We start from the raw sequence: 24,395 nt of genomic DNA on the forward strand, positions 1-24,395 counted from the left end.
CAGTTAAATAAACAGATTTTTGCTGACTGTATAATCTTACCACGTGTTGGTTTTTACTTAAACAAGTTTGTGTTTTCCCACATCTTATTTTAGAAGTGCCAACATCACAGGATCAGCAAGAGGGCTCTGGTTGTGCACAACAACCTTTCAAACTTACCATGCGCAGTAGCCATGAGAGAGAGCTTCCTGCCTGGTCACCATCCAGCTGTGAGAATGTGCTCCATGTGCTCCCCACTAAATCCTTTCCTTATTTACTCTCTTCAAAATTCAATGAACTGCAATAATCTGGGATGAGCTGTTGGTTAACTAACCTGCTGATATTAGCCACATGTTGCTTAAGTAAGGTCCTTTTAATGAGCACTTCACATCACCATTAAAGGGCCGCACATTTAAATTGCCCCTCATCATTTTTACAGCAATTATGGACTTTTTGCCTTCTAGAGGTTGATTAGCACTGAATGAGGAACTGCCTCATGCAGCACCTGCTTAGTGATGATCCAGGGCACAAAAAAAGACAACCAGACTGGTTGTCAGATCTATGATCCCTTTAGGCAACAGCCTTTAGGCTAGATTATTAATAATTATTAATAATGTTTATCTATGTGCAAGTGCTTTTAAAATACCCCTGCAATCTCGCTGCTTGCAAGCCTATGCACTTCAGAGCTTCTAGAATTTTTAGTAACTTTTAGTGTTTTGCAGAATTAAGCTGCATGTTGTGTCATCATCAAAGTGGTGCTGTCATTGGTTTCTCTCAGATTGTACCAATTGTGCTGTTATTTCAAAATATTGCAATAGTGCTTTCATGCATCAATCTTCCTCGTTACTTCGAGCATTTCAAGGAGGCAATCTATAACTATTCAGCCTGTTTAGTCTTTGTGAGATATCCACACCCCTGGCTCTCTGTTTTTTGGTAATTCCCTGAGATGCTGGGATGGCATGAGCTCCATAGCTATATTTAATATATTAGCTATAGCTAATATAGCTATATTAGCTATATTTTATATATTTTATATATCCATATAAAATGCATTGTTCCCTCAGTCTTCTGATCTCACCTTTTTGCCTTTTTATCTGTTAGATGCTCTTGAAGATTCCCTCTTGACTCGGTTAAAAATGATGTGCCTATAACTAAGACATTTTTTGCTGGGAGGTAGCAGAGGAAATGTACTTTTGGCTCATGGGGTTTATTATGTGGCACGGGCTGGTTATCCCAGCCTCATCCTGCCAGTGACAGCTGGGGACCTTGCCATAATATCCCACCTTTTCATGGCACACAGAAGTTCTTACCAAGGGGGTGAGTCCCACTCTGGCCTCTGAGGCTGATAGCAAAGGTTGGGAAATCCCCTCAGCTAACTCTTTTAACAGTCTCACCTTTGAAAGTGAAAGGTGTTTGCTTCCCTGCAGTCTCTTGGCTGTGGTTTAGTGTCTCTAACTCTAAAAAGAAAAGAAAAGATCCAGGTTTGTTGACCTTGGTGAGACAGCACCAAGTTGCAGACATAGTTTAAGAGGAAGAATTCTGGTAGGAAGATGCTCACAGGTCCAAATAGTGCTGAGATCATTTTTTCAAGTATTATAACAAGTCCAGAATGTGTATCTGTGGTCAGACACTCATCCAGGTATCCATGTTACTACTTAAAGCACTAAAATAAAGCAGCAGACTGGAAAATAGTTCAAAGTGGGAATGGTTTCTATCCGCTCGCTAACTTACAGTGTTATCATAGCTGAAGGAAGGGAGGAGAAAAATGGACATTTCAAAAATTTAGTGCAAATAAGAGTTACTGAAACAAATTCTTTTCTGACATTCTTATGTGTAAAGAAAATGGGTTATGGAAGGAAAGCCTGTATTTTAAAGAATTATTCACTAACTACAGGCTTAATATATAGCCATAGGAAATAACCCATGAAGCTGATTTTTTCTGTCCTTGTTCCTTTCTGAACTAGAGTAGGATATATTTATTTATCTTAATTTCTTTATTTGCCTGTTGTGATTTAACCCCAGCCAACAATTAAATACCATGAAGTTGCTTGCTTATCCCCACAGAGGGGTGGGGAGGAGAATTGAAAAAAAAAAGATGAAAGGTAAACCCCATGGGTTAAGAACAATTTAATAATTAGAATAAAATAAAATAGAGTAGTAATAATTGCAATGGAGAGGGAGAAAAAAAGAAAGAGAAACAAAACCAGAGAAAGACAACTTTTTGATGCACTATGTGGCTGCTGACTGACATCCAGTCTGTTCCTTAGCAATCATGAGTTCCTACTGGCCAATTCCCTCCAGTTTATATACTGGAAATGGCATTCCAGGGAAGGGAATTTCCCTTTCACTAGTCTGGGCCAGTTGCCCTGGCCATGCTCCCTCCCAGTTCTTGTGCAGCCTCTTTCTCAGTGGCAGAGTATGGGAAGCTGGAAAGTCCTTGACTTGGGGTAAACACAATTCCACAACAACCAGAACACCAGTGTGTTATTGACATCATTCTCCTACTGAATCCACAACACAGCACTCTTCCAGCTCCTGAGAAGAAAATTTTACCTCTCCCAAGTGAAATCAGTGAATTTTCCTGGCCCTGTGACAGCTTCATAGCTGGTGGGTGGCAGGGTCCTCACCAGGACTGATCCACAAAGCAGGAATTGTCCCTGTTGCTTTGACACTCATACAACATCAAGCACTGAGTGAAATGCAGATATCTCTCCTTTTTTATCCCAGCGTGCCCTTTAGCTGGTTCCTCCTTTCTCTCATGGGATATGACAGCTCATTTCTATGGGCAGTGCCCTCCTCAGGAGGCTGTGGGAGGCTCCCACCATTGCTCTTACTCCTGGGTGCTGATGCAGTTTAACATTTTTTAATGTTATTTTTATGATGATGTAATATGAATGACACCTGAGATAGGAATGCCATTCTTTGTGATACACCCCAACCACAACTCTTGCCTTAGTCCCATATTCATAAATCTTCAGATTATTTTAATTATGTCTGTTTAGTGCAGTATCCAGTGGTATTGAACCCAGTGTGAACAGCCACAGCTGTGCAGGACCTCAGTGCCCATAGCCTCTGACACTCACCTGGGAGGACAAAGATCTGGGACAGGAGAATGGCTCTCCAAATTGCAGGCCACTGTCAAACACTCACCCGTGAGGCAAATCTGGGTGACATTGGCTCAGAGACAAATGCATTTTTCCCCAGTAATGGGTTTAAAGCCTTACCTTCTGCAGATTTTTGGTGCTTAAGCACCATCCTTCTTGGTGCTGCTATTGAGTGCATTAGGTAGGTCCCTGATGGCACAAGACAGACATTGATCACTGATCATTGGTCATTGATAAATCCCACTCTTATGCAGTGCCCTTCCTCATGCATCCCACAGGAGAGGCAGCAGGGCACCTTCAGTCACTGCTGGGACACAAATTATGGGATATGGGTTTGTTTTGCCAATATTGTGGTGAAGGATGAAGCCTACCTTTCACCATGTGCTCAAAAATTCTGGTTGCTTTAAAGGATATCCTGTGGACACACCACCATCTTTTCCAGTGCAAGCTTTCTTGGGATTTTTTTCATATTAAACAGCTCTCCTTTGCACACCCCACCCCAAATATAATTAATATCAAATATTGACAAAGCACAAAAATGCCTTCATTTCAGCTAGAAAATACAATAAATTAAAAGGAAAAGCCCCAAGTCACCTGGTCTTTTAATTAATTTGAATTTTATTTTTCCCAAGCTGTCTTGCCATAGCTTTTTAAAATATAAATCATATGTATCTTGCATAATTTTGTTATTACATCATAAAGTGCATGGAATTACTTAGTACACTGAGTACTAGCAAGTAGCAAGAAACTGCTGGAGATCTAAAAAAAAGCTCTATTTTCATCCCAGTTTCCTTTGGATGGTACTCTTGTGGCCTCTTTGTAAGGACAACTTCTATTGCTGATGGTTGTGCTGCAACAAAAGCTACTGGAAAACAGATTCCTCCCCACAACACTGACATCCCAGGTGTTATGGATGGAACCCATGAGGTGCCCAGAGCCTGTGGCTGATTTTTCCTCCCAGCAAACCTTCCTCCTGCCCCGTGCCTCCCTGGTGGCAGGGACAGGCTCCGTGCTGGGGATCCCTGCACCTTCCAGGCGGCCAAGTCAGGTTTTGTGCTCCCCTTGGCTGGTGCCACGGCAGAGGAGCTGCAGGGCAGCCTCCCCACTGCCCCTCACACCCAGGGGGACACGGAGAGGCAGCAGCAGCTCTGGCAGCTTCCTGAGAAGGGAGGGAGCTGAGGGGCAGCCGCAGAAACGGGGTCTGGGTGAGGGCACAATGCACCTCCCCAGGCATAGGAAATCCCCTAGCTCAGCAGAAAAAAAGGGTGAGCAGTGTTTTCAGAGTTGTTCACATGCTAAAAAATATTGGTGGTCTTTGCTTTTGGGGTTCACAGTGAAAACTGCAAGAGGATGAACATTTTCAGGGCGGCTACTAAGATACTGCTTCACTGATGATGGATTTTTGCCTGGAACACCAGTCACTGGGTAAAAGCACGGTGGAGATCTCAGTTTTCCTAAAGTCTGGTCTCCTTTTCTGGCCAGTAAGTCGACTGAATTAACTGGTCACTATTGACAAAATTATCTTTTCTACTCTTTGTCCCACAGGTGCCTCTCTCCCCGTTGGCTGAGAGGGTCTCATCTTGTGGAGAAGACTTTTTTCGGAGAACCCAAAGGACAGCAACACTGAAGAAAATGGACACCGTGCCCAAGACCAAAGTCAGCCCCAGGTACACATACCTGAGAGAGAAATGATTGATCAGAGCCAGCACACGACCAGAAGGCATCAAGGACACATTCATCTTTTCATCAGGTAAGGCTGGGTAGGGACACTTCAGTCAAGGGGATGACCCTGGAGAGCTCACCCAGCTCAGGTACAGCGTGCTCTGTGCTCAAGAAAGCATCTCAGGCATTGACTGACCTCCACCCCACCGTGCCTCAGTAAGAATAGCACTAATATTTTTAGGGCAGTTACTCTATTTTTAAATATATAAACAGTACCAGTGATGACAAGACCATTCGATGGCATTTTTGCTTTGCAGGCATAATGACAGCAACAACAGCAGCAACAATAACATCATAATGTTTTATTAGCAAAAAGAGTCCCAGCTGAGATTCTGCTCTTTCCTTCAAGTTTTCAAAACAAGATGTACCTTTCTCTCATGTTTATTTGCCTTGTGGTGGGAGAAGGGACAACCTGTTTCCTATTTTCCTCTTACCATTGTTATTCCATTCTTCATTTCTGGAGAAGCCTTTCACAAATGCAGTTCAGACAATTACTGTCCTCCAGCAATAAATCGATAAAGATAACTCTGCACTTAAGCCTCTAGATAAGCCAAGCATGTTTTGTGGCACTTTTGCCTTCCATTTTTAGATACAGTTCCAGCATGGAGAAACATTAGGTTTAATAACTTATTTACACACACACACACACACACACACACATGCATACTATGACAGCAGAGATATTGAAAGCCGAGGGAAGCTTTAGCATAAAACTCAGGTTTCAAAACAACTTCTTTTTGGTGAATTATTAAAAGACAATTATTTACAGCTGATACTGAAACAAGATGATCTGCTCCTCCCATCCAAAAAGAGATTGAATCAAAAGAGAATGGTGAAATGTGAGCATTACTGTTAATATTGTTAGTCAGAGATTTCATTCAGTTTCAGATCTTTCACTCAAATTTTCTAACACAAATTCTTCTACCAGTGCCAGGTATAGATGCACTTTAAGAACAAAAGGTAAGGAAGAAATGGAGAAGAGCTGTTACCTGAGTGCACTGGAGTCATAGAGTCTGCACGCTCCTCTTCCCCCACATCTTTTGCTGCCCCATTTCAGGCAAGTGGTGTCTATGGCTACTCCAAAATACACTGGGGCTGGAATCCCCGCTGGGTGTATTGAACAAACAAACAGAGGTGAGAAATTTACTGTCCTGAGGGTGATCAGTTTCGATCTAGAGGCAGGTTCACGCAGAACATTCAATAATACATTCCAACAGCAATGACACTTGCATGCTGGCTGGGGAAGACGTGCCTTGTGCTGCCCAGGCACACACCACCCTTTCCTCCCTGTGGGAAGCCAGGAAAACATGACAAAACATCAAAAAGCCTCTGGAAGTCCCTGGAAGGAGTGCTGGCCACGGTTTGGTTTCCTCACCCTGCAGGACATCTCTGGGGGAAAAAAATAGGAGATAATTCTCCTTTCTTGAGAGCAATAGAGCCTGTTCAGCCTGGGTGTAGGGTGAGGATGAGAAGGGATAGAGACAGTGGGGTTTGGAGCCTGCAGTGGGGCTGCAGGAATCCTCCAAGTATCTTGAGATCTCACTGTGGCAGGGCAAAGCTACTGCAGTTCTTGGGGCTGATGGAAAGGAAAAGCCTTTTTACACATGCTGATGGGGACACCCTGCACTCTGTGTCACCTGGGGTGCTGGAGGAGAATGTAAGCCTGGAGAGAAAATCCTGGCCTGCAAAGATATAAGAAAGAAGCCAGCAGCTTGGTTTGATATAATTTCATCCAGTTCATCTAACCCTGCTCATGTAAATAGGTGACTTGTTTCTTGCTGATTTTTTTTTCACGAAGACCTAGAGGGTTTTAGAATTTCCAGTCCATTGGCATCTCATGTTACCCTTGATTTCAGGTGGTTCTCCCACAAGGCTGCAGTGATCCCCACCTGTAGGCACACCTGTAGTCAGTCACATTAATTCCCTTAGAAACTAGTGAATATATGCCTGAAAAGCAATCACAAATTCTCAGGCACAGCTGCTCTATTATGCTTTTTGCTGAGTAAGGGGACAAGATGTAATTTTGATATTAGCTTCATAGCCTACAGGACCACATCTCTATAAATATTGGCCTTGTGTATTTTAATTATACCTAAGATATAATTATGTGATTTATGAAGTACAGAGCAATTTCCTTTTTCCAACCTGTTTTAAAAATCATATGATATCTGTTTGCAGATAGACATTGTTTTTTCCAACAATCAAAGCTCAGATCTAAGATATATGATTAGTGAGGAGTGAATTAAAACTGACTCAGGAGTACAAATTAACTTACCAAGTACTCTTATTGCCAGGGTATAGATACCAAGTGCAAATGATTTCAAGTGGGGTTTAATGCACCTGAAAATAATAAAAGAGTTGTTAACTAGGAATAAAGCATCAGGTGTATATAATTAGAACACAAATAGAAAGCAAGAGAAAGGAATGTGATCTTTTCTTCATGTCATGGACTTTGAGCAAACTGCAGAAATATGTAAAAAAGGTGATAAAAGCAGAACAGCATCTAGGAATTCTGAACATCTATATTCAACATCACATTTTAAGATGGTTGTGGATTTTCAGATGATACCAGCACTTGGGTGTTACTAACACAGGACAAGAAAATTGCTAGTGAAATCATGCATCCATTGGATGGCTTTATTCAGTTAGACACTCCCTGAAATTCAGGATCAAGGCTAGTACAAGGTATTCAGGCACTCACTTTTCCTTGTACCCTATCTAGATGAGGATCACACCTCCTGTAGGGGTAAATCCTCCAGGCCATCCTCTGTCAGAGCAGATCATTTGCATTTGGACCCTGCTAGGATTGCAGGGTGAGTCCCACACACACATCCAGCTCTCCTGGCTCCAGATGAGCCCGGCTCCAGCCTTGGATTCTCATCCTGGGTCCCTGAGGGAGGGAGAGGAGGTGGGCAGGGGATCAGCTGCCTTTCCCACCCTGCTGGCAGCAGGGTGTGTATGGAGCCTCTCAGATCTGTAGGAATCACTTCTGCCCCAGCAGCTGCTCAAACCTGCTGCTCCACCAGCACCTACCAGACTGGCTATTACAGTGCCTAATCCAGCACAAACCTGGGCATATGTTTGATTTTGGCAAGTGGGTAGTGCCAGTCACACAGTCAAACAAGGAATTTTTGGTATGTGGGGTAACACATTTCTCAATATGGTGGTTAATAAAACTTCTGTCACAGTCATTCTATTCAATAATAAATATATTTAAATAAATATTCAAATAATACAAAATAAACTGGGCTGAAATTCAATTGGTTGCCATGGATGAACATAGCACTCTGGAGATACAGTCTCTGCTCCTGCAAAAATTAATGTAATTGGGAATATGTTTTAAAAAATAATAAAGGCATTTCAGAACTAGCTCTATTGTTCCTCAGCAGGGGTAGTTTTCAACACTTTATTCTCTAATGCCCTGGCCATGGATTATCATCACACAATCTGTTGATTGTGGTTTATACAAGCACTGCCATCTGTGAGGGCATGGCTGTAAAATGATTTTAAGTTGGAAGAACAGTGTCTTGCTGTCCTGCTAGACACCTGCTACACAAGCACTCCTCAGCCTAGAGTCCCTCTAAACAAATCTGAGGGCACAGAGAGCAAAAAGTGGAAAATAAAACTAATAACTGGATATTTGATATGTGTTTCACAGGATTTATATCCTGCAAAAAAAATTCTCTTTCAGATGAAAAAAAAAAATGTTTTATTCTTTGTATTGTCTTTGTAAGGAAGCAGGAGCTCTTTGTGATGCTGAGTGATAGCCAGACCTCTTAGGGAGATCTGAGACTTCCCTTTCACTGCCTAATCCCCTGCTATTAATAGCTGGTGCTTGAACAACAGCTATCAGAACTGCAGGGCTTTTTCCCAAAAACTTCAGGGCTTTCCCAAGTTCCCTGGCTGCTGTAATTACACTAATACTCCCAAAATGACATTTCAGAAATGACTTGGTCACCAGCTGTAAGCATATTTCGATGGCTTCAGTGTGCAAACCATCAAAGTAAATGTCACTAAATCTTACAGGCTTTTAGGGATTTAGCTGTATTTGTCCTCTGTGGCAGGTGCAGTGATAGCTGCTCACCTGAAAACATCAGCTTGCTTAAGTGCTGGAATCTTAACAGAGATGACTGAATGCTGAATAATTTTTAAAAGCGATCATTGGAAAAAAATACATAATGAAGCCTGCAACTTGACCTTGGGACTATTTGTGTCAAGGAAAATTTATTTTCCTTCTGGTAACAGAAGCACACTTTCAATTCAGCCAGATTTTTTGAGAAAGACAGTCAGTGATGGATTTCAAAAAAGACAAAAGTAAGCATGAGCTTAAAGTGGAGTTGTGCCCAAAGGTCATTTGCAGTGCAGAAAAAAAAAAAAAAAAGGATTGAACTTACTGAAATATGTTTTATTTAGCTGCACATCAAAGGTGGATGTCTCCAATCCAGCAGGAGAACACATAACTTCTCAGTTTCACTCAAATGTCTCTCAAAGTAAAATGATTTTCAACACCAATAAAAGCATTGGAGCAGAACCAATAAAACTGTTTTGCTGATTTCCTATAACAAAGTGGTTTAGTATTGTAACTGAAAGCCTTTCTAAGCTTTTCTGACTGAATTGATTAAGCAGTAAGACCCCCAAGAGCCAGTTCCTATGGCTGAGAAAGGCAGGGAACTCCGTGTGATTTGAGTTGGCACGTGCTCAGTAATGAACATCTCCCAAACACTCAATTTTTAAAGCAGTGGAGACAAGAAGAAAGCAGGAGGTTGAGCATGGCTACCACAGTTTTGAGGCCCTGTGAGGTACCAGATCTGCACATTTTCCATCATGTACCTCATGGATAGAAGAAAGATTTGATATAGAGGGAAAGGGGAACTGCACCCCTGCATAGCTCTGTGCCCCTATTTATCCAATGTGGCAGAAGCAACCACAGAGAGAAATCTGGCACAAACCCTGAAGGCTTTGCTGCAAGCCCTCCACTCATGGCTTGTCACAGACAATTTTCTGAAAAATCCTTTGCTAGGATTTTTTTTCTCCTGAGAAGCTGAGAAGCCTTAGAGGAAAAGAAAAACAATAATTATCGGCTGCTGTGGAATGCAGCAGGTGCATTTTTGTTTGGTCCATGTGAGTTGTTTCTACTTGATGACCAATCACAGTCCAGCTGTGTTGGCACTCTGGTCAGTCACAAGATTTTATTATCATGCCATTCTTTTCTTTCTAGCCTTCTGATGTCTTCTTTCTCTTCAGTTAGTATAGTTTTAATATATAATTTTCTTTTAATATAATATATATCATAAAATAATAAATCAGCCTTCTGAAACATGGAGTCAAGATTCTCATCTCTTCCCTCATCCTGGAACCCTCAAACACCACCACAAAGAATCATCTTCATCCTGGCACAGGGACAGCTCAGTTGCGCAGGAGCTTCAATAAAAATGGTCTAAAATGGATTACAGTGCGATTGTTCTTGGAGAGAGCCCTCAGGGAGAGAGAGATGCTGTGAGGTTTTGCAGCACTCAGTGGTAACCCTGCAAGCTGTGTGAGGAAAGCTGTGCAGCTTGTGCACACCTCACTGGCAGGGTTTGCGCAGGGCAGTGGAGAAGGATCCTCACCTCAGCCATCCCTGAAAGTCTCTGTGTGAATATTTATTCTGAATTAAGGACTGTGATGGAACCGTAGCTGAAGTCACATTTCTTTATTTAGGTTTTTCCACACAGCCTATGTTCAGCCAGTTCTAATACTGGCATTGTCCATATGCTATAAAGATACCAGCAATGAGACAGGGCCTGGTCCAGAAAATTGAATTCAAAACCAAGGAGAATTTGGGAGCAAGAAAACACAGCTATAATACTAAAGATTAGTTAGACCGGATTTACTCTTGTTTTGTTTGAGAAGTAGAATGTGCCCATCTGGAAATAATTTGGAAAAAGGAACTGAGAAAGAAAGGTTTCCAAAACAGAGCAGAGCAGGACTTGGAATCCAAACATTGCAAGTAGCTGACAAAAATCCAGATTAAGCACTTGTAGTATTAAATGCTTTTGCACTTGCTAAAATTAGCTTCAAAGCTTACAGTGATGGACAAATAGTTCCAGCAGTTAAATATGCACTGGGACAAGCATTCAATAAATCTGTGATTATCACAATAGGAAAAAAAATCTCATGCTAAAACAATTGTTAAAACAAGGAGAAAAATCTGGGAGAGAACAAATATATGAAATATATTTGGAAATATAACAAATATAGGGAATATGCCACCTTGCATAGCTGCAAAACATTTCCCAATACTAGGAATACCAGGAGGGGAAGGAGTGCCAGTCATGTGTCAAAACACACTGAAAACATTTGGCAATGCCAGCAAGGAATTATTCCTTACCTTAGAAGCAGTATGTATCCAGGTGTGCCACCTACTGACAAAGTGTATGAAGTGATAACTGATATTACTAGGAAATACAGGAACATTTTGGGACACTCATTTCCTTTTTGACACGGTCCCACCGCAGCTGAGGAGCTCTGTGAAGACTCAAAGGTTCCCACACAGCTGCAGTTAAAAAATACCTGGAAGAGAGCAGGCAAAAGTGCATGAAAACCTAAATGGTGGAGAAGTGGATGTTCAGGAATTGCACACTCTGGATGGCTGAAAATGGGAAATGTTTTATGAAAGGAAAAGGCTTATACAATGAAGGAGAAAATTATAAAGTATCTACTGTTGATGAATCTAGTTATTAGGGGTTTTTCCAACAGTCTTGGTAGGCAAAAGCTCAAAAAAAAAAAAAAAAGCCTCCAACATTTTCTGCTTGTGATTTCTGCTGGCAACAGCAAGTGAGAATATTTTAAATGTGGGTGCCAGATCGCTAAAAAACCCTGAGGCGTTCAGGGCTGAAGAGGATGTCCTGTGCTCAGTTTAAATTCACTTTGATGGACCTGGTTGTATCAGAAAGAATGATCCCACCTCACACAGAAATGAAGGATTGTCTTACATCTTGTATCAGATATAAAGACCCCATCTCCCACAGAAAGGAAGGGTTGCCTTACACCTTGTATCAGAAATAAAGTCCCCATCTCCCACAGAAAGGAAGGGTTGCCTTACGGTGTTTTTCCCGGTGCCGTTGGACGCGCGGCAGCCGGCCAGGCAGGGGGACACGTAGGTAACCCCATTCTCCCCACAGATGGGGTCCCAGTCATTCCTGGAACAGGAGCAGCCTGAGTTGCACTCTGAAAACAGGGCTTGCTCGTGGTCACTCACTGGTTTAGCTCTGTGGAAAAAAGAGAAACTCAAAAGGTGCTGCCCAGCAGATGTGGAGGAAACCACGATCACCTGTGGGGTGATGCTCTCTGCCAGGAGCACCTGGCCACCCCTTCCCTCTGTGGCCCATTAAAGGTTGTCTCTTCACATCCACACAGCAGTGTAAATCCTCATTTCTCTGTTATCCGAAGGTTTTCACACTATCTTACCACCTACTGTGATACAGTATGTACTTTATTACAGGGGACAGCTACCAATTTATATTCATGTATTTTCTCAGATTTTCTAAGGTTTTGGTTATGCAGCTTTAACACAACTAGGCAAGTGGCACAGAAGGGAGTGAGTTACTCAGGGGAAATGGTCTCTGTAGAAGTTAGCAAGGAACTGATCAGAATGGCATTCATCTAAACTGAGTGTCTAATACCTTACATGACAACTCTGCCAAATTCAGTCATCAGACACCAGTGGAGTAGCTGCTGTGAGTCAGCACTGGAAACTCCTCCCAAAAAGTTGGTTTTACAGAGTAATAGCATGGGTAAAATGTTATCCTCAGGTGTACCTCATGGTTAATCCATGAATCCTTCAGTTTTCAGTCCAAAGGCCATTAAATGCCATTAATTTTCAGTGGCACACAAAGGCAAGAAACAATTAATTGAATCTCTTCCCCCCCTACTGAGCTACTCACGTTTCCAGGAACCACTGGGCTCAAAGGATGGGTCCCATGGCAATAATAATAAAAAAGTAATCAGAAAAATAATCTGCACTTGTGACAGAAACCCCACTGGTTTATGCCACAATCATGAGAGGGTCATGACACAACACCCACTGGAATGGAGTGGTTTCCATTGATTTGAATCAAATTTCTGGGAAGCACACTCAGGTCAGCCACTCTCTTTTCTACACGATCTACTTTGTGAAACAAAATGAGGAAGGAGTTGGGTTTGCAGAAGCCCTTTCTGTCCTGCCAGCGTACCCATGGTAGGACACAGTCAGTCCAGCCACCTCTGAGTTCCCACAGCCCATGGCAAACAAGGAAAGCAGCAAAAGGTAACCAAAGAAAGATGATCCCAGGGAAAGCTTTGCAGCCCCCACAACGCCAACTCCAAATCTCTTCATGATCAGTCCTCCAGAGAATATGCCAAAGGCTACAGCAGGAATGTTAATAAGACCTGAAATCAAACAGAAAATTCTGTATTAATGAAAATTCCAGCTCAGTGGGCTAACCTTGTCAGCCACAAAAACAGCTGCAGCAATCAGATGAAGGAGCAAAACATAAAAGATCTTCAGTCAGGGCATTTTATTTTGTCCAGACTTAGACTGATCCTTGGAGTGTTACAAAGGTGCTGGGACAGCTTTGAAAAACTTCCTCCCAAGGACATGCTTCTTTGCTGGTTCTTTGACAGAGAGATTATGGATAAAGTTTAGATAATGCTCTTCCAATTCCTAGGTGAAAAAACACCTAGCTAGGTGTTTTTCCCCACAATTAGTTTGTCAGTGGAGTCATCTGCTGATTCCTAGAGGACAAATTTAGTTTTATCTAATGTCAAAAAAGCCAGAGCAAGACCTGCCTTTTAAATTTTTTTTAGTGCTTCAAAATGCTCTGACAATTTTGATATCTATCAGAGATTTTGACAGAAACTGGTTTTTTAAAAAAAAGAAGAAGAAAGAGTAAAAGATGTTGTGAAAGAGAAATAAGCACTGTGAGTTTGAGTCAGCCCTCAGGTTCCTTAGGAAGGGTGGATTTGGAGAGAAAAGAAAAGGAGGAATTAAAATCACCTTATTGCAGGGACAGCCACTGAGCAGGATCCTCCCCTAACCAAGCCATCACACACTCTCTGTTGGATATAGTCCCTGTGCTCAGAGAAATCGAATGGTTCCTAATCCTCACTCACTTTGCACATACCTGAAAGCTTAGCTCCAGAAAATCTTTAAATACAATGAGAAGTACTACACTGAATGTAGGGATTGTTTTCTGGACTTTCTTTGGCCATCAACTGTACTTGAAGATTTCTCCTTGCTTTGAGGAGTTTGGTGCCAGGAAATTCCAACTTCTATCTTGAATGGAATTAACATAGCACAATGGATCATATCAGCTTTTCTGCACATATAGACCTCTGTTGCTGTGCAACTAATGCTGCTCTGGAACAACGCAGCTCCCTCTGGGTTGGTGAGATGTAAACCTCTTTGCTGCTAATGCTGTTGAAGCCCTGGACCTCTGGAGCTGAACCCCACATGCAGGTTCAGCAGCTGGGCAGTCCAGTCCACCCTCATGAAGTCCGCTATAGAAATGTTGATTTCTGTACCCAAAGGCTGAAGCAGCTTCTCTCTCTTGTGCTCTAAGGGACAACTTGGGATATGACTTGATTTCCTTTTATTTAACACCAATCTCTGCAGAGAGTCGCCCACAGCACTCACTGAACTGTTCTTTGTTTTGTTGAAACAAACGGGAAGCCACCAAGGCAGCAGATCTCTCTGATGATAAATTTATGTAAACTGTTTTAAAATTATTTCTCAGTTATTTTCTTGCATTGTACATACATTATGTATGTACATATGATGTAGAGGGAAAGGGGAAGGGAAAGGAAGGGGAAGGACTTTTCAAATTTCCAGTGAAATGGGAATTAAGATATCAAATCATGTAAACTTTTACAGTAACTCTTGCATAGATAAACTCAGAGTTAATTGGTGCTGAAGCAGAAATGAAATAACTTACCTCCTATGAGCTATTACTTAAAGTCAGACAAGGAAGGAGAAGAAATGAACATACCCTAAAAAAATACAATTTTTCCTATATGTATATGCCACTCCTAAAATGTCCATTTTAAAGATATCAAGAAGCAGATATAGCATTACCTATGACAAAGTTAGTTTTTGAAGATGTCTGCCCATACTGTTGTTCAATATACTTTGGCTTATATGTCACCATGCCAATCAAAGCATTGAACTGAATAATACTTGCACACAAATACAGAATGTAAACTGGATTCCCAAAGAGGTTCTTCAGGGATGGCAAGAAGTCTGCAAGACAAAACAGTAGAAATAACAAGCAGGCCAGAGAGAGAATAACTGCTGGAATAATGCTTTGTAACATGTGTGCCCCTTCCAAAAACACCAAAACTGCAAAACATTTCAGAGGGAATCTGTGAAGTTCCCTGATGCTCCTAACAGCTCCCCCATTTCTGGATGGAGGAACAGTGGAGCAAAACACTAAGCATCAATTCCCCAGAAGAGAGATCTTGTTTTAAATACCTTCTTTCCACCATAAACCAGGAATGATTTGGTTTTCATGTGTCCTCAACAGCCGCAGCACTGTTGAGCTTAATTTGGAGCAAAGAGTGCTCAGCACAGCTGACAGTAAGCACAGAAATATTAAGGTGCAGATTCAAGTTCTGAGGGAAAATGCTTTTGGGAAAGCATGGCCAAGGAAATGCAGTTGTGCAAACCAGCTCCTATCTAAATGAAGACAGCCTCCTCTAATACTGTAGCTGCTCTGTGCCCATTTATATTCTGATCAGATATTGTATTGTTTTCCTAATGCATGAATTTATGCATGAACTTACAGGAAAAAATAATTAGCAAAAAAAAAAAAAGGTTGGGTTTTTTTGAGCACCACTTCTGCAACAGTCACTAACATTTTTGCAGAGCTTCATGATATGTGCTGGGCCACTATTGTAATTTTACAACTCTCAGCCATTTCTCATGCGATAGCAAGTCCAGGGAACACTGAAGAGACCTTTGTGTGTGTACTATGCAGCTGGAGAGTGAAAGGGGAAAAACAGAATTCTGAGACCATTAAAATAGGGACTCAGAAAGTACAAAATTTTTAAGTCTAAAGCCTTTGAGAGAAAAACTGATCAATCAGGAAGAAAACTCAAGTGATTTGCCTTTTGCCATCTCTGCAAGCTTCGCCTGCTGCCAGGAGGATGTGCCTTGGTCCTTGTTGTCCTCAGTGATGAACTTGGAGTGCTCAGAGGAGGTGCTGGAGTCCTTCCTGCCCTCGGGCCTGGGGAGGTGCCTGGGCAGGAACCAGAAGGGGATGCCAGCCAGGATGCTGATCAGCCCAGCTATCAGGTAGCCCAGCCACCACGCCCCCACCCACTGCACGTCCTTGGGGCTGATGGTGATGCTGTCTGCAGAAAGGGGAAAAGAAGAAACAAATAAATGTAGGGATGTGAACCCTGTTTGTGGAGTGACAAAACTATCCCTTGTCTCCTAAATAAAGGAAAAAAAGCCCAGAAGTTTCTCTCCTCAATTAGGTGAAAAGACACCTCATAGACTTCACCTCAAACTTAAGGATAGCCAATTGGACAGAAGCCAAAAAATCCTGTCTGAGCAATTTACTAGAAAAAGAAGAGAACAAAGAAACTAACTACTTTTGTGAGGTGTTTTACCAGGAGCAAGAACCTCTTGCACCAGGCTTGGTTTTTCTCTGTTAAGAGCTTCATAATTTTGTCTTTTATTAAAATTTTTCTGTTACCAACACTGCCGCTGAAGCCATCCTGCTGATTTTATGCCATCTGAGGCGGCTGAGCTATCTCAGGTGTGACATAAATCTCCAAGAGCTTGTGAGACCCGGCTCGAGGAGACCCTTATATCAAATAAACACATCTGAAGGATATGTGCTACTGATAAGGAAGGAGGGTTTGCAGGGTGGTTTTTCCATCCAGGTTTAGCTGTGCTCTGTCACTGTGGGTGTTTTACAGGAGCAGCTGTGGGGACACACTGAGGACTCACTGATTGCTGGCCCTGACACTCCTGTGCCACTTGCACATCCCCAGAGATGCTGCAAGCATCAGCACTTGGGGCAGTCCAGGTGGCCACTCACTAGCTCCCAGCCAGGCTGTTCTGCACAAAAACCTCAGGAAAAAACCTGTTTTCCTCCTATTTTTTTTCCTTTTTTTTATTATTGTTTCCTCAGAAGAAGAGCAATCAGGAGATTTGGTAACCCTGCCAAACCACTCTTCTAAGAAACAACAGGATATTAAAAAGGCACATGCAGGATCCTGACCCTCAGTCCTGTTTGCTCCTGGCTCCCATGATCTCCCCAGAGCCTCCTTAGCAGAGCATCTCTTGGAGGCTCCTGCTGCAGATCTGCTGGGGCTGAGGAAGAATCAGAGCTCCTTCTTCCTCCACACCCACCCTCCTTGCCAGCCTATTCTGCATGGACCCCTACACTGCTGTCCTCCTTTTCATTTCATGGAGTGCCCACTCTAGCCCTGCTAGCCCCTCATGCCTAGAGGATAACCAGAGTTCTTGGCCAAAAATAGGCATTTTGGAGCCTATATTTAAAAACCCTGACTGGGTTTTAAAGCCTGAGTGTTCTGACTTACCCAGATCCACAAAGCCAATGTCAACGTAAAGTTTGGCACACAGGGATCCCAGGAGAAAGCCAAATATTGGCCCTATAATTGCCACTGTCTGCACACAGCCTGGAAGGGAAAACAGGGCACTGTTACACTCCTGAGCTATAAAGGGCACTGGTTCTTCTGCATCTGACAGCAGAATATGGCATGTGATGGGCAGCAAGAGACACACATTGAAATATTGAAATACTGAAAGACACAGTTACACAAATTGAATTGTTTTCAAGAAGGAAAAAAGTCATCAATTAAATTTTCCCCACTATGATGACACTTTTTATTGTTATCCAATTAAAGAGTTCCATTCAGCCTGAAGGAAAAAGTGTCAGCAAACTGAATGGCCTGAACTCAACAGAAGTGCCCATCTACAATTGCTAGAAATGCTTTAGCTGACAGGATCACAGAAACTGAGGAGCAAATGTCCTTTTTTTACAGTTAACTGATCACTTTTAGTTGAGGTATGCCCTGAATAGGCTGAGAAATCACTTTGCTTTGGTTTCGACTGTTAATATATTTCAATACACCCTCAGCCAAACTTTCTGAATACTTTTAATTTTAAAAAAATTCACCTGGAAATCTGGGAAGAGGGAATCTTTTACAGAGAGAATCTGTTTTTTTGCCTTTTGCCAGGCTGGAAACTTGTTAAGAGCAGATGAGATAGGACTTTTTGGTAATATTTCAGGTACAGCCATCAGACAATGAACACAAAAAACTGTGATCCCAACTTCCTAAAGCTTCAGTACTATTGTTTACAATCCTACATGAATCTGGAGGAATGTTTTGAGTGCCCACTGAAATTCTAAGTGCTTAAAAGAGTGCCTGTTTTTATCACTTTCCAGAGAATTGAATGTGCACAGAGGCTCAGCAGTCCACATCCAGAAGAATTAGGAAGATTAGGGTAACAGCAGGAACCCAAGGTCAAATTCTTTCACCAAATTAAGATAATGGAACTGTGCTGGTATAATTAAATGGGAACTTGGTCCCTTGGGTGTACATGACTGTTAAATAAATTTTAATATTGGAAATTATGCAAACAAAACAATCAGGGCAAGTTAATTCAATAACATTCATTCCATTATTCAGAACGACTCAGTTCTCTCCTCTGGGGAGAAATCCATGAGGAAAAAGAAATTATATTTATTTTACCAATATATAAGGCAGCATTCTCTTCAACAGCATAATCATCAATGTATGCAATTCCCAGGGGCTGGATGGGGGTTTCACCTATTCCACGCAGGAGGTTTCCAAGTAAAACATAGATCCACATGGAGGAGCCCGCTTCCTTCTCACACCCTGTGGGCACAGCAAGAGACAGCAACCATGTGTTTGTAGTAGCAGTTTGACACTGAAAGCTCAGGGCTCCTAAAATACTTCTGTTGTGGGAGAAACAGTAGGAAAACTGTGAAATGGCTTAAGGTGGAAAAATTTTTAGCATGAACTGCCTCAAAGACAGTACAATTTTGCTGGTTTTATATATTTGCCACCACATCACTTTTTAGAAAACTCAGTTCCTTCTAATGAAAACTGGGATCTCCTGACAGAAAGATTTGGGAAACATCAATGACAGCAACCACTACCAGCCCCAGGACTGAACAGAGACAGTTCTCACCTGCATTTATTTTTGCTTGAGATTTCTCCAGGGCTGAGAGTGGAGTTTGGCTTTTATCCTGCAGACATGGAGAGAGGCTGACAGTTGAATTGATGGTGGAAGGGAATCTTTCATACCTGTATCTGTTTGGAAAACAAAGTTGTATTTATCCATAAGTACTGATGAGAAAAAACAAGCAGACGTGTAACTACCAGATAGGCCTAAAGCACTTAAATGCAAATTTCATCTGCATCCATAAGAATCCATCTGGATCCATTGCCAGTGGTGCTTTACAGGAGATAAACAGAACTCTGTTTGTACTGCAGCTGTACATGAAAATTGTCCTGTTGGTTCTTTTTACATCAGTGATTAATTTCAGGTTAACAGGCACTTTGCTCTACTATGATACATGAATTTGGACTGAGATTATCAGATACTGGTGTACTCTCTGGCTTGTGCTGAGATTGTCTTTCTGAGTTTAGTCATCACTTCTGTACTGTCATTTCAACAATTCCCAAACCACACCAAAATGTGGCCAGTTAAAATCAGAGACTAATTTAAAAAAAGCTGATTACAACTAAAAAGAGCATACATGTTAAATTATTTGCTCAACAGTAATAAATCATAAATTAAATATTTTAATAATAAATAATATTTTAAATAATTATAAAATAAATAATTATTTGCTCTACAGTAATAAATCTTTTCACAAAAAAATTTAAGTAACCTCATCTCCATATGCCTATTTCTATCATCATAACCAATGCCTAAATGTTTTAGTGAATGCCATGCAGTGTGCACAGCCCAACTGGAAAACAGGGATCACTCTGCACTTACCTTCCCATGAAGAACTGGGGCATTGCAATTAGGAATGTTCCAGCTGACATAATTAAGCAGCCTGCTCCAATTATTCTTGGCCTGTGAAGCTTTGCTCCAAAGTAGCTCACTAGAATTATGATTAGGAGGTTCCCTTTGAGAGTAAAAAAGGAAAACTGAGTTTTACTGCTTGTTGATAAGAGACCCCCTAAAATCACAATTCCCAGTATGTAGGCACTGATTTGGTGGGAATGGCCTTTCTCCTTCTTTCCAGGCATTCTGCAGGAGCCAATGCCGCCTGTGCTAGGAAAACCATAAACTTTGGATAAACAGCTGGAAAAGAGGAGAAAGCCTGTGCCAGCTGAACAGAGAAAATAACCAGAAAAGTAGAGAAAGGAGGAATCAAACAGAGTTTTACACACTTAGGCTAAGATTTCATTCCTGTGAGTTGCACAGTCCACAGAACACCCATGAGATAAATTCAGTGATCTGTAATTATTAGAGACAATGACATGCTGGAAACTTTAGTGTGAGAGGGAAGGAGAGGGACTGGACAGGAAATGCAGATTACAGTTGGAGGTTTGTCCTCCTGCTGCTTAATAATAATAATAATAATAAATAATGCTTAATAAAAATAACGCTTAACAATGCTTAATAACCTGCTCCTATACTAATGGAGATCACAAAGAACAAACACCTGTGGGGGAGGTGGATTTCTGCCTGCAGAAATCCATGCAGGAAAATTCTTATTCAACACTCAAAATGTCTATTAGTCACATGCTTAACTTACCAATTACAATTTGCAACGTGCTTAGCTTGTCAAATTACATTTTTTTTTATGTCTATGCTGAATTGCTTGTATTAGCAACCTTATCTTATTGAACATAATCATACTGATAGCCCCACTTATTTTTACCAGTGAATCTTGCTCAGTTTTAAGTTTCAGGAAGATTCATGCAATCATTCTTCAGAACAAACTGCTTCACTCTTTTTTTTCTGAAAATAAAAATGGCTTTCTACAGCACATACCAATTTCAAAACTTCCATCAATAACACCAACCAAAGAGGAAGGGATGTCAAATCTTCTTTCTATTTGTGTGATAGTACTTTTTAGATAACTTCCTGACAGTGCTTTAGCAAAATAAACAAAAGACAATGCACCAAGAAATATCTGTGAAAAAAAAAAAAGACAATGATTAAAATCAGGCAGTACAGAAGATATATGAATTATTTTTAAAGATGTTCTGCATTCCTACCTGTTCTTTTGCCAAATAGCCAAACCAATATTTCTCCTACTTCTTAGTAAATGCTAGATTGCTGATTTGTTCATCTCTTATAAGCAATATTGATAAAAACTGAATTGACCCTCAACCATTTCTAATTTCAGGTAGATGCCAAAGGAATTGGTAGATGCCTACAGGAATACATTAGTAATATTAGTTTGGGTTCCTAGAAGACACAACTTTAAAGAGAAAGAAACTGAGCTGAAATAATATTGCTTTTCTATTTCTGGAGCTAATAAACTGATTCTTGACTGGCTAATGTGTGACTGAAGTTTTATTCATTGAGGAGATTGGATTATTATTGGAGCAAATGGAGAAGCAGTGATAAAATTATATTGTGGTACAAAATTTATTTAATAACAACTCTTCTTCCATTTCAAAACAAAACCATTCAAAATTTATAGACTTCAGGGCAACTATTGCTCATTTCACTGGCTGGAGCTGAATTAACACCTGAAAGATGTGTGTTTGAGTGAGTGTAAAAAACAACAGAAATAAAGACTGTGCACCATGAAAAGAACGAGGCAGGGCCAAAACCTCATTTTTCACAAAACTCAAATCATCTCACCATTGCATGGTGATGTTGAGACCTCACCCAGGAGAGTGTCAGGAAAAGAGGCAGAGGCAGCAGGCAGAGCTTTGTGCTGCCTGCTGTGCCCCCTGTCCCGAGCAGGGAGGTGCAGCTCCCACCAGGCAGGCACAGCCACATCCTGAGGCTCAGAGCAGGGACCTCCCTGCTCCAGGAAAAACTTCTTGGGGATGAGAGAGGTGTAGATAAAGTGGTAAAAAAGAAGTAAAATTTCTGCACTTTCATTTCAGTCATCCCATGCAGAGTTCTCTTGAATGAGGAGCATTACAATCATGCTTTAATAACACAGCACTCAAAACACACAGACCATAACACAGTATTAGTTTGGAGAGCCCAGCAGACTGCCATGGCTTCCATCTTAAAAAGGCAACTATCTTAAAAAAGCAATCTGCACTGACAGCTGCCTGTGCTATCTGTCTGCCCTGTTCTCAACTTCAGGTGGAGCAATCAGGAAGACAGAGGGACTTTTTAGGATTGTTCTTGAAGATCTCACAATATGCAAGCCTCAGCCAAAAAATATTTGATGACTGCCAAACATTAGGCAAATACAGATCTGTAGAAGATTTTCTTGTGACTTAGAAATGTATCTAATCATTTCATCCTGACTCAGCACGACATAATCAGAACTTATAACAGGATCATTCATAAAAAATAAAATAAGAGATTTTCTAAGTCCCTACTGGAATATTCAGAAGTTCTTACTCTACCTTTATACCTCCACAACACGACTGCTTTTCCTTGGATGCAGAAGATTCAGATTTGAATGAAGATCGGTCCACGGGCAAGATTGTGTTGTTTGAGAAAAAGTGAGTATTTTCCTTGGATGAAACCTCCATGATGGTATCCTCTGCCTCTAAAGCAGAAAACATGGAGAACACTTTAAAAGGGCATCCCATTAGCTCAGCCTCAAAAGCTCATCATGTGACAGCAACACCCCGCTGGACTGTTTTCCCAACAACAGCAATTACCAAACTTTACAACAGAATCTGACCAGTGCACTGGATGTTTAATTATGGAAATTTGCAATCCACTTGCCTATAATAATGGAGATTAAATCATACTCAGCAAACAGCCATCATCTTCATTCTCTGGCTATCATCAATGTGATTTCATTAAACACTTGGCCAAGCATTGCCAGCAGACTGAACAAGGCTCATTAACATTTTAAATGACATTTCTGAAGGCTACATGTAAATTCATGTTTCTGGATGTGACCAGGTCTGCAGAGATTTCTCAGCGCTGACCTCTGAATTTCCCATATATCTGGGACATGAAGTAATTAGATCAAAGGAAATCTATCCCCCTTAATGAGGCACTTGAATTGTTTTAGATGGAAACATTAGCTCTAATCGTCTGATTTCAGCTAATGAGTTACACAAGAATAAAGAGGTTTAGTTCCCTTTACCATTTTACATAGAGTCTTAGGGCTCAGTGGTCAATTGTTTCAGGGGAAAATGTGAATTTGCTTCTTTGCAGGTAAATACAAAGAAGTAAAGAAAAACTAAATACTGCACTTTGAAAACAAAAGGTATCAGCAATTCTTAAATCTCCAGTTACATACTGCACTACTTTGTTCTTAATTTCAATCTCTAAATCAGATCTGAAAATATTTATGAAATCAGCTTCTGTGTTCACTTTTAGGCAGTCCTATGTTTTACAGAACTGCTGCCTCAAAATATGAATAAGAAAAGTTCCTGTTCTCATGTTTGTCTGAAGAAACATCTTACATGTTAAAAATATGTGGTTTTATGTCTACACCTCTGGATGCATGTGTTTTCATAGCTTCCCAAAGAGGCACCTGTTTTAGCAGAAATACAGGTGAAAATAACAAAAGTATATCTTTAGATGCTAATATTTGCTCATAGGCTGTGTTCTTATATCAACACGACAAAAGGACTCTGCTATGACACCATAATTTTCACCAAGATCTCTCCATCATTTGAAATAAGAGCTGTGACTACATATAAATGTTTGCATTTCACACTGTCCTGACAGGAACTCTCATGTATTTCCTTATCAACACTAAGGAGTGTAGAGGTTTTTTTGCAATAAAAAAATAATTTTTTTGTGCTTGCTGAACACTTATGGCACTTATTCCTGTTCTGCCTCTGATTTTCTTGATGTCTTGGGAAAAGTCACACTTTTGAACCTGAACCCCATTTTTGAACCTGTACAATGGGGAAAACCAGCTTGTCCCTCACAGCATAAATCCTTTTATGAAAATCACATGAGGTGTGCTACCGTGGAAGCGCATCAAATAGCCTCTACCGCATATATATATATATAGATATCTACAGGTTTAATATATCCCCAGGTATATATATATAGACATCTACAGGTTTTATATATCCCCAGGTATATATATAGGTATCTGCAGGTTTAATATATCCCCAGCTGCTCTTGGGACATGGCTTTAAGGAGGTTGGTAGTTTTCGGAGCCACCTGCAGCCACGTATCTCAGAGCATCAGTCTGGTGCCCTGACAATGCCTCTGATGGAAGATTTAACACAAGGCAGAGCACGGAGAAATGTGCCCAGCTGAACCACAGCCAGCTGCACTGTTGGTTTTGATCTCTTTGGTGCAACCAGAACACACAGGACTGATTCACTGTAATCACAGATTTGCCACTCAAATACTTTTGGCACTGTTGGTGTTATAGTGGGACTACTCCTTATAGACTGTCAATTCCAGTGGCAGGTGAGGGACATCTCTGGTT

The 24,395-nt window shown here is 41.1% G+C and overlaps 1 protein-coding gene across 2 annotated transcripts; it reads right to left on the reverse strand.

Annotated features, from left to right (window-relative positions):
• Positions 1 to 4,535: 4,535 nt before the first annotated feature.
• LOC115909889 (solute carrier organic anion transporter family member 1C1-like) lies at positions 4,536 to 22,515 on the reverse strand. 2 transcript variants are annotated; one of them, XM_030959615.1, is made up of 14 exons: positions 22,387 to 22,515; positions 20,837 to 20,978; positions 19,829 to 19,961; positions 19,013 to 19,134; positions 18,550 to 18,696; positions 17,374 to 17,472; positions 15,928 to 16,173; positions 14,897 to 15,061; positions 13,017 to 13,212; positions 11,888 to 12,053; positions 11,174 to 11,355; positions 7,079 to 7,143; positions 5,793 to 5,910; positions 4,536 to 4,758 (listed from the first exon to the last, which is right to left on the reverse strand). In XM_030959615.1, the coding sequence occupies exons 1-14, from the start codon at positions 22,513 to 22,515 to the stop codon at positions 4,536 to 4,538; spliced, it is 2,133 nt and encodes a 710-aa protein (XP_030815475.1). The 2 variants fall into 2 exon arrangements, with proteins under 2 accessions (XP_030815475.1, XP_030815476.1); XM_030959616.1 differs by lacking the exon at positions 18,550 to 18,696.
• Positions 22,516 to 24,395: the final 1,880 nt, after the last annotated feature.

Source organism: Camarhynchus parvulus, chromosome 1A, assembly GCF_901933205.1.
Source record: "Camarhynchus parvulus chromosome 1A, STF_HiC, whole genome shotgun sequence".
Taxonomy (NCBI): domain Eukaryota; kingdom Metazoa; phylum Chordata; class Aves; order Passeriformes; family Thraupidae; genus Camarhynchus; species Camarhynchus parvulus.

What these genes read in the sequence shown, in the direction of transcription:
- LOC115909889 (XM_030959615.1), bottom strand. Translation starts at nt 22,515, where the DNA reads ATGGAGGTTTCATCCAAGGAAAATACTCACTTTTTCTCAAACAACACA. An exon ending in CGTGTTGTGGAGGTATAAAG is followed by an intron (nt 20,979 to 22,386) that starts GTAGAGTAAGAA and finishes TTTTTTTCACAG; the next exon opens with ATATTTCTTGGTGCATTGTC. An exon ending in GAATGCTGCCTTATATATTG is followed by an intron (nt 17,473 to 18,549) that starts GTAAAATAAATA and finishes TTTCCCTTCCAG; the next exon opens with GCTGTGTGCAGACAGTGGCA.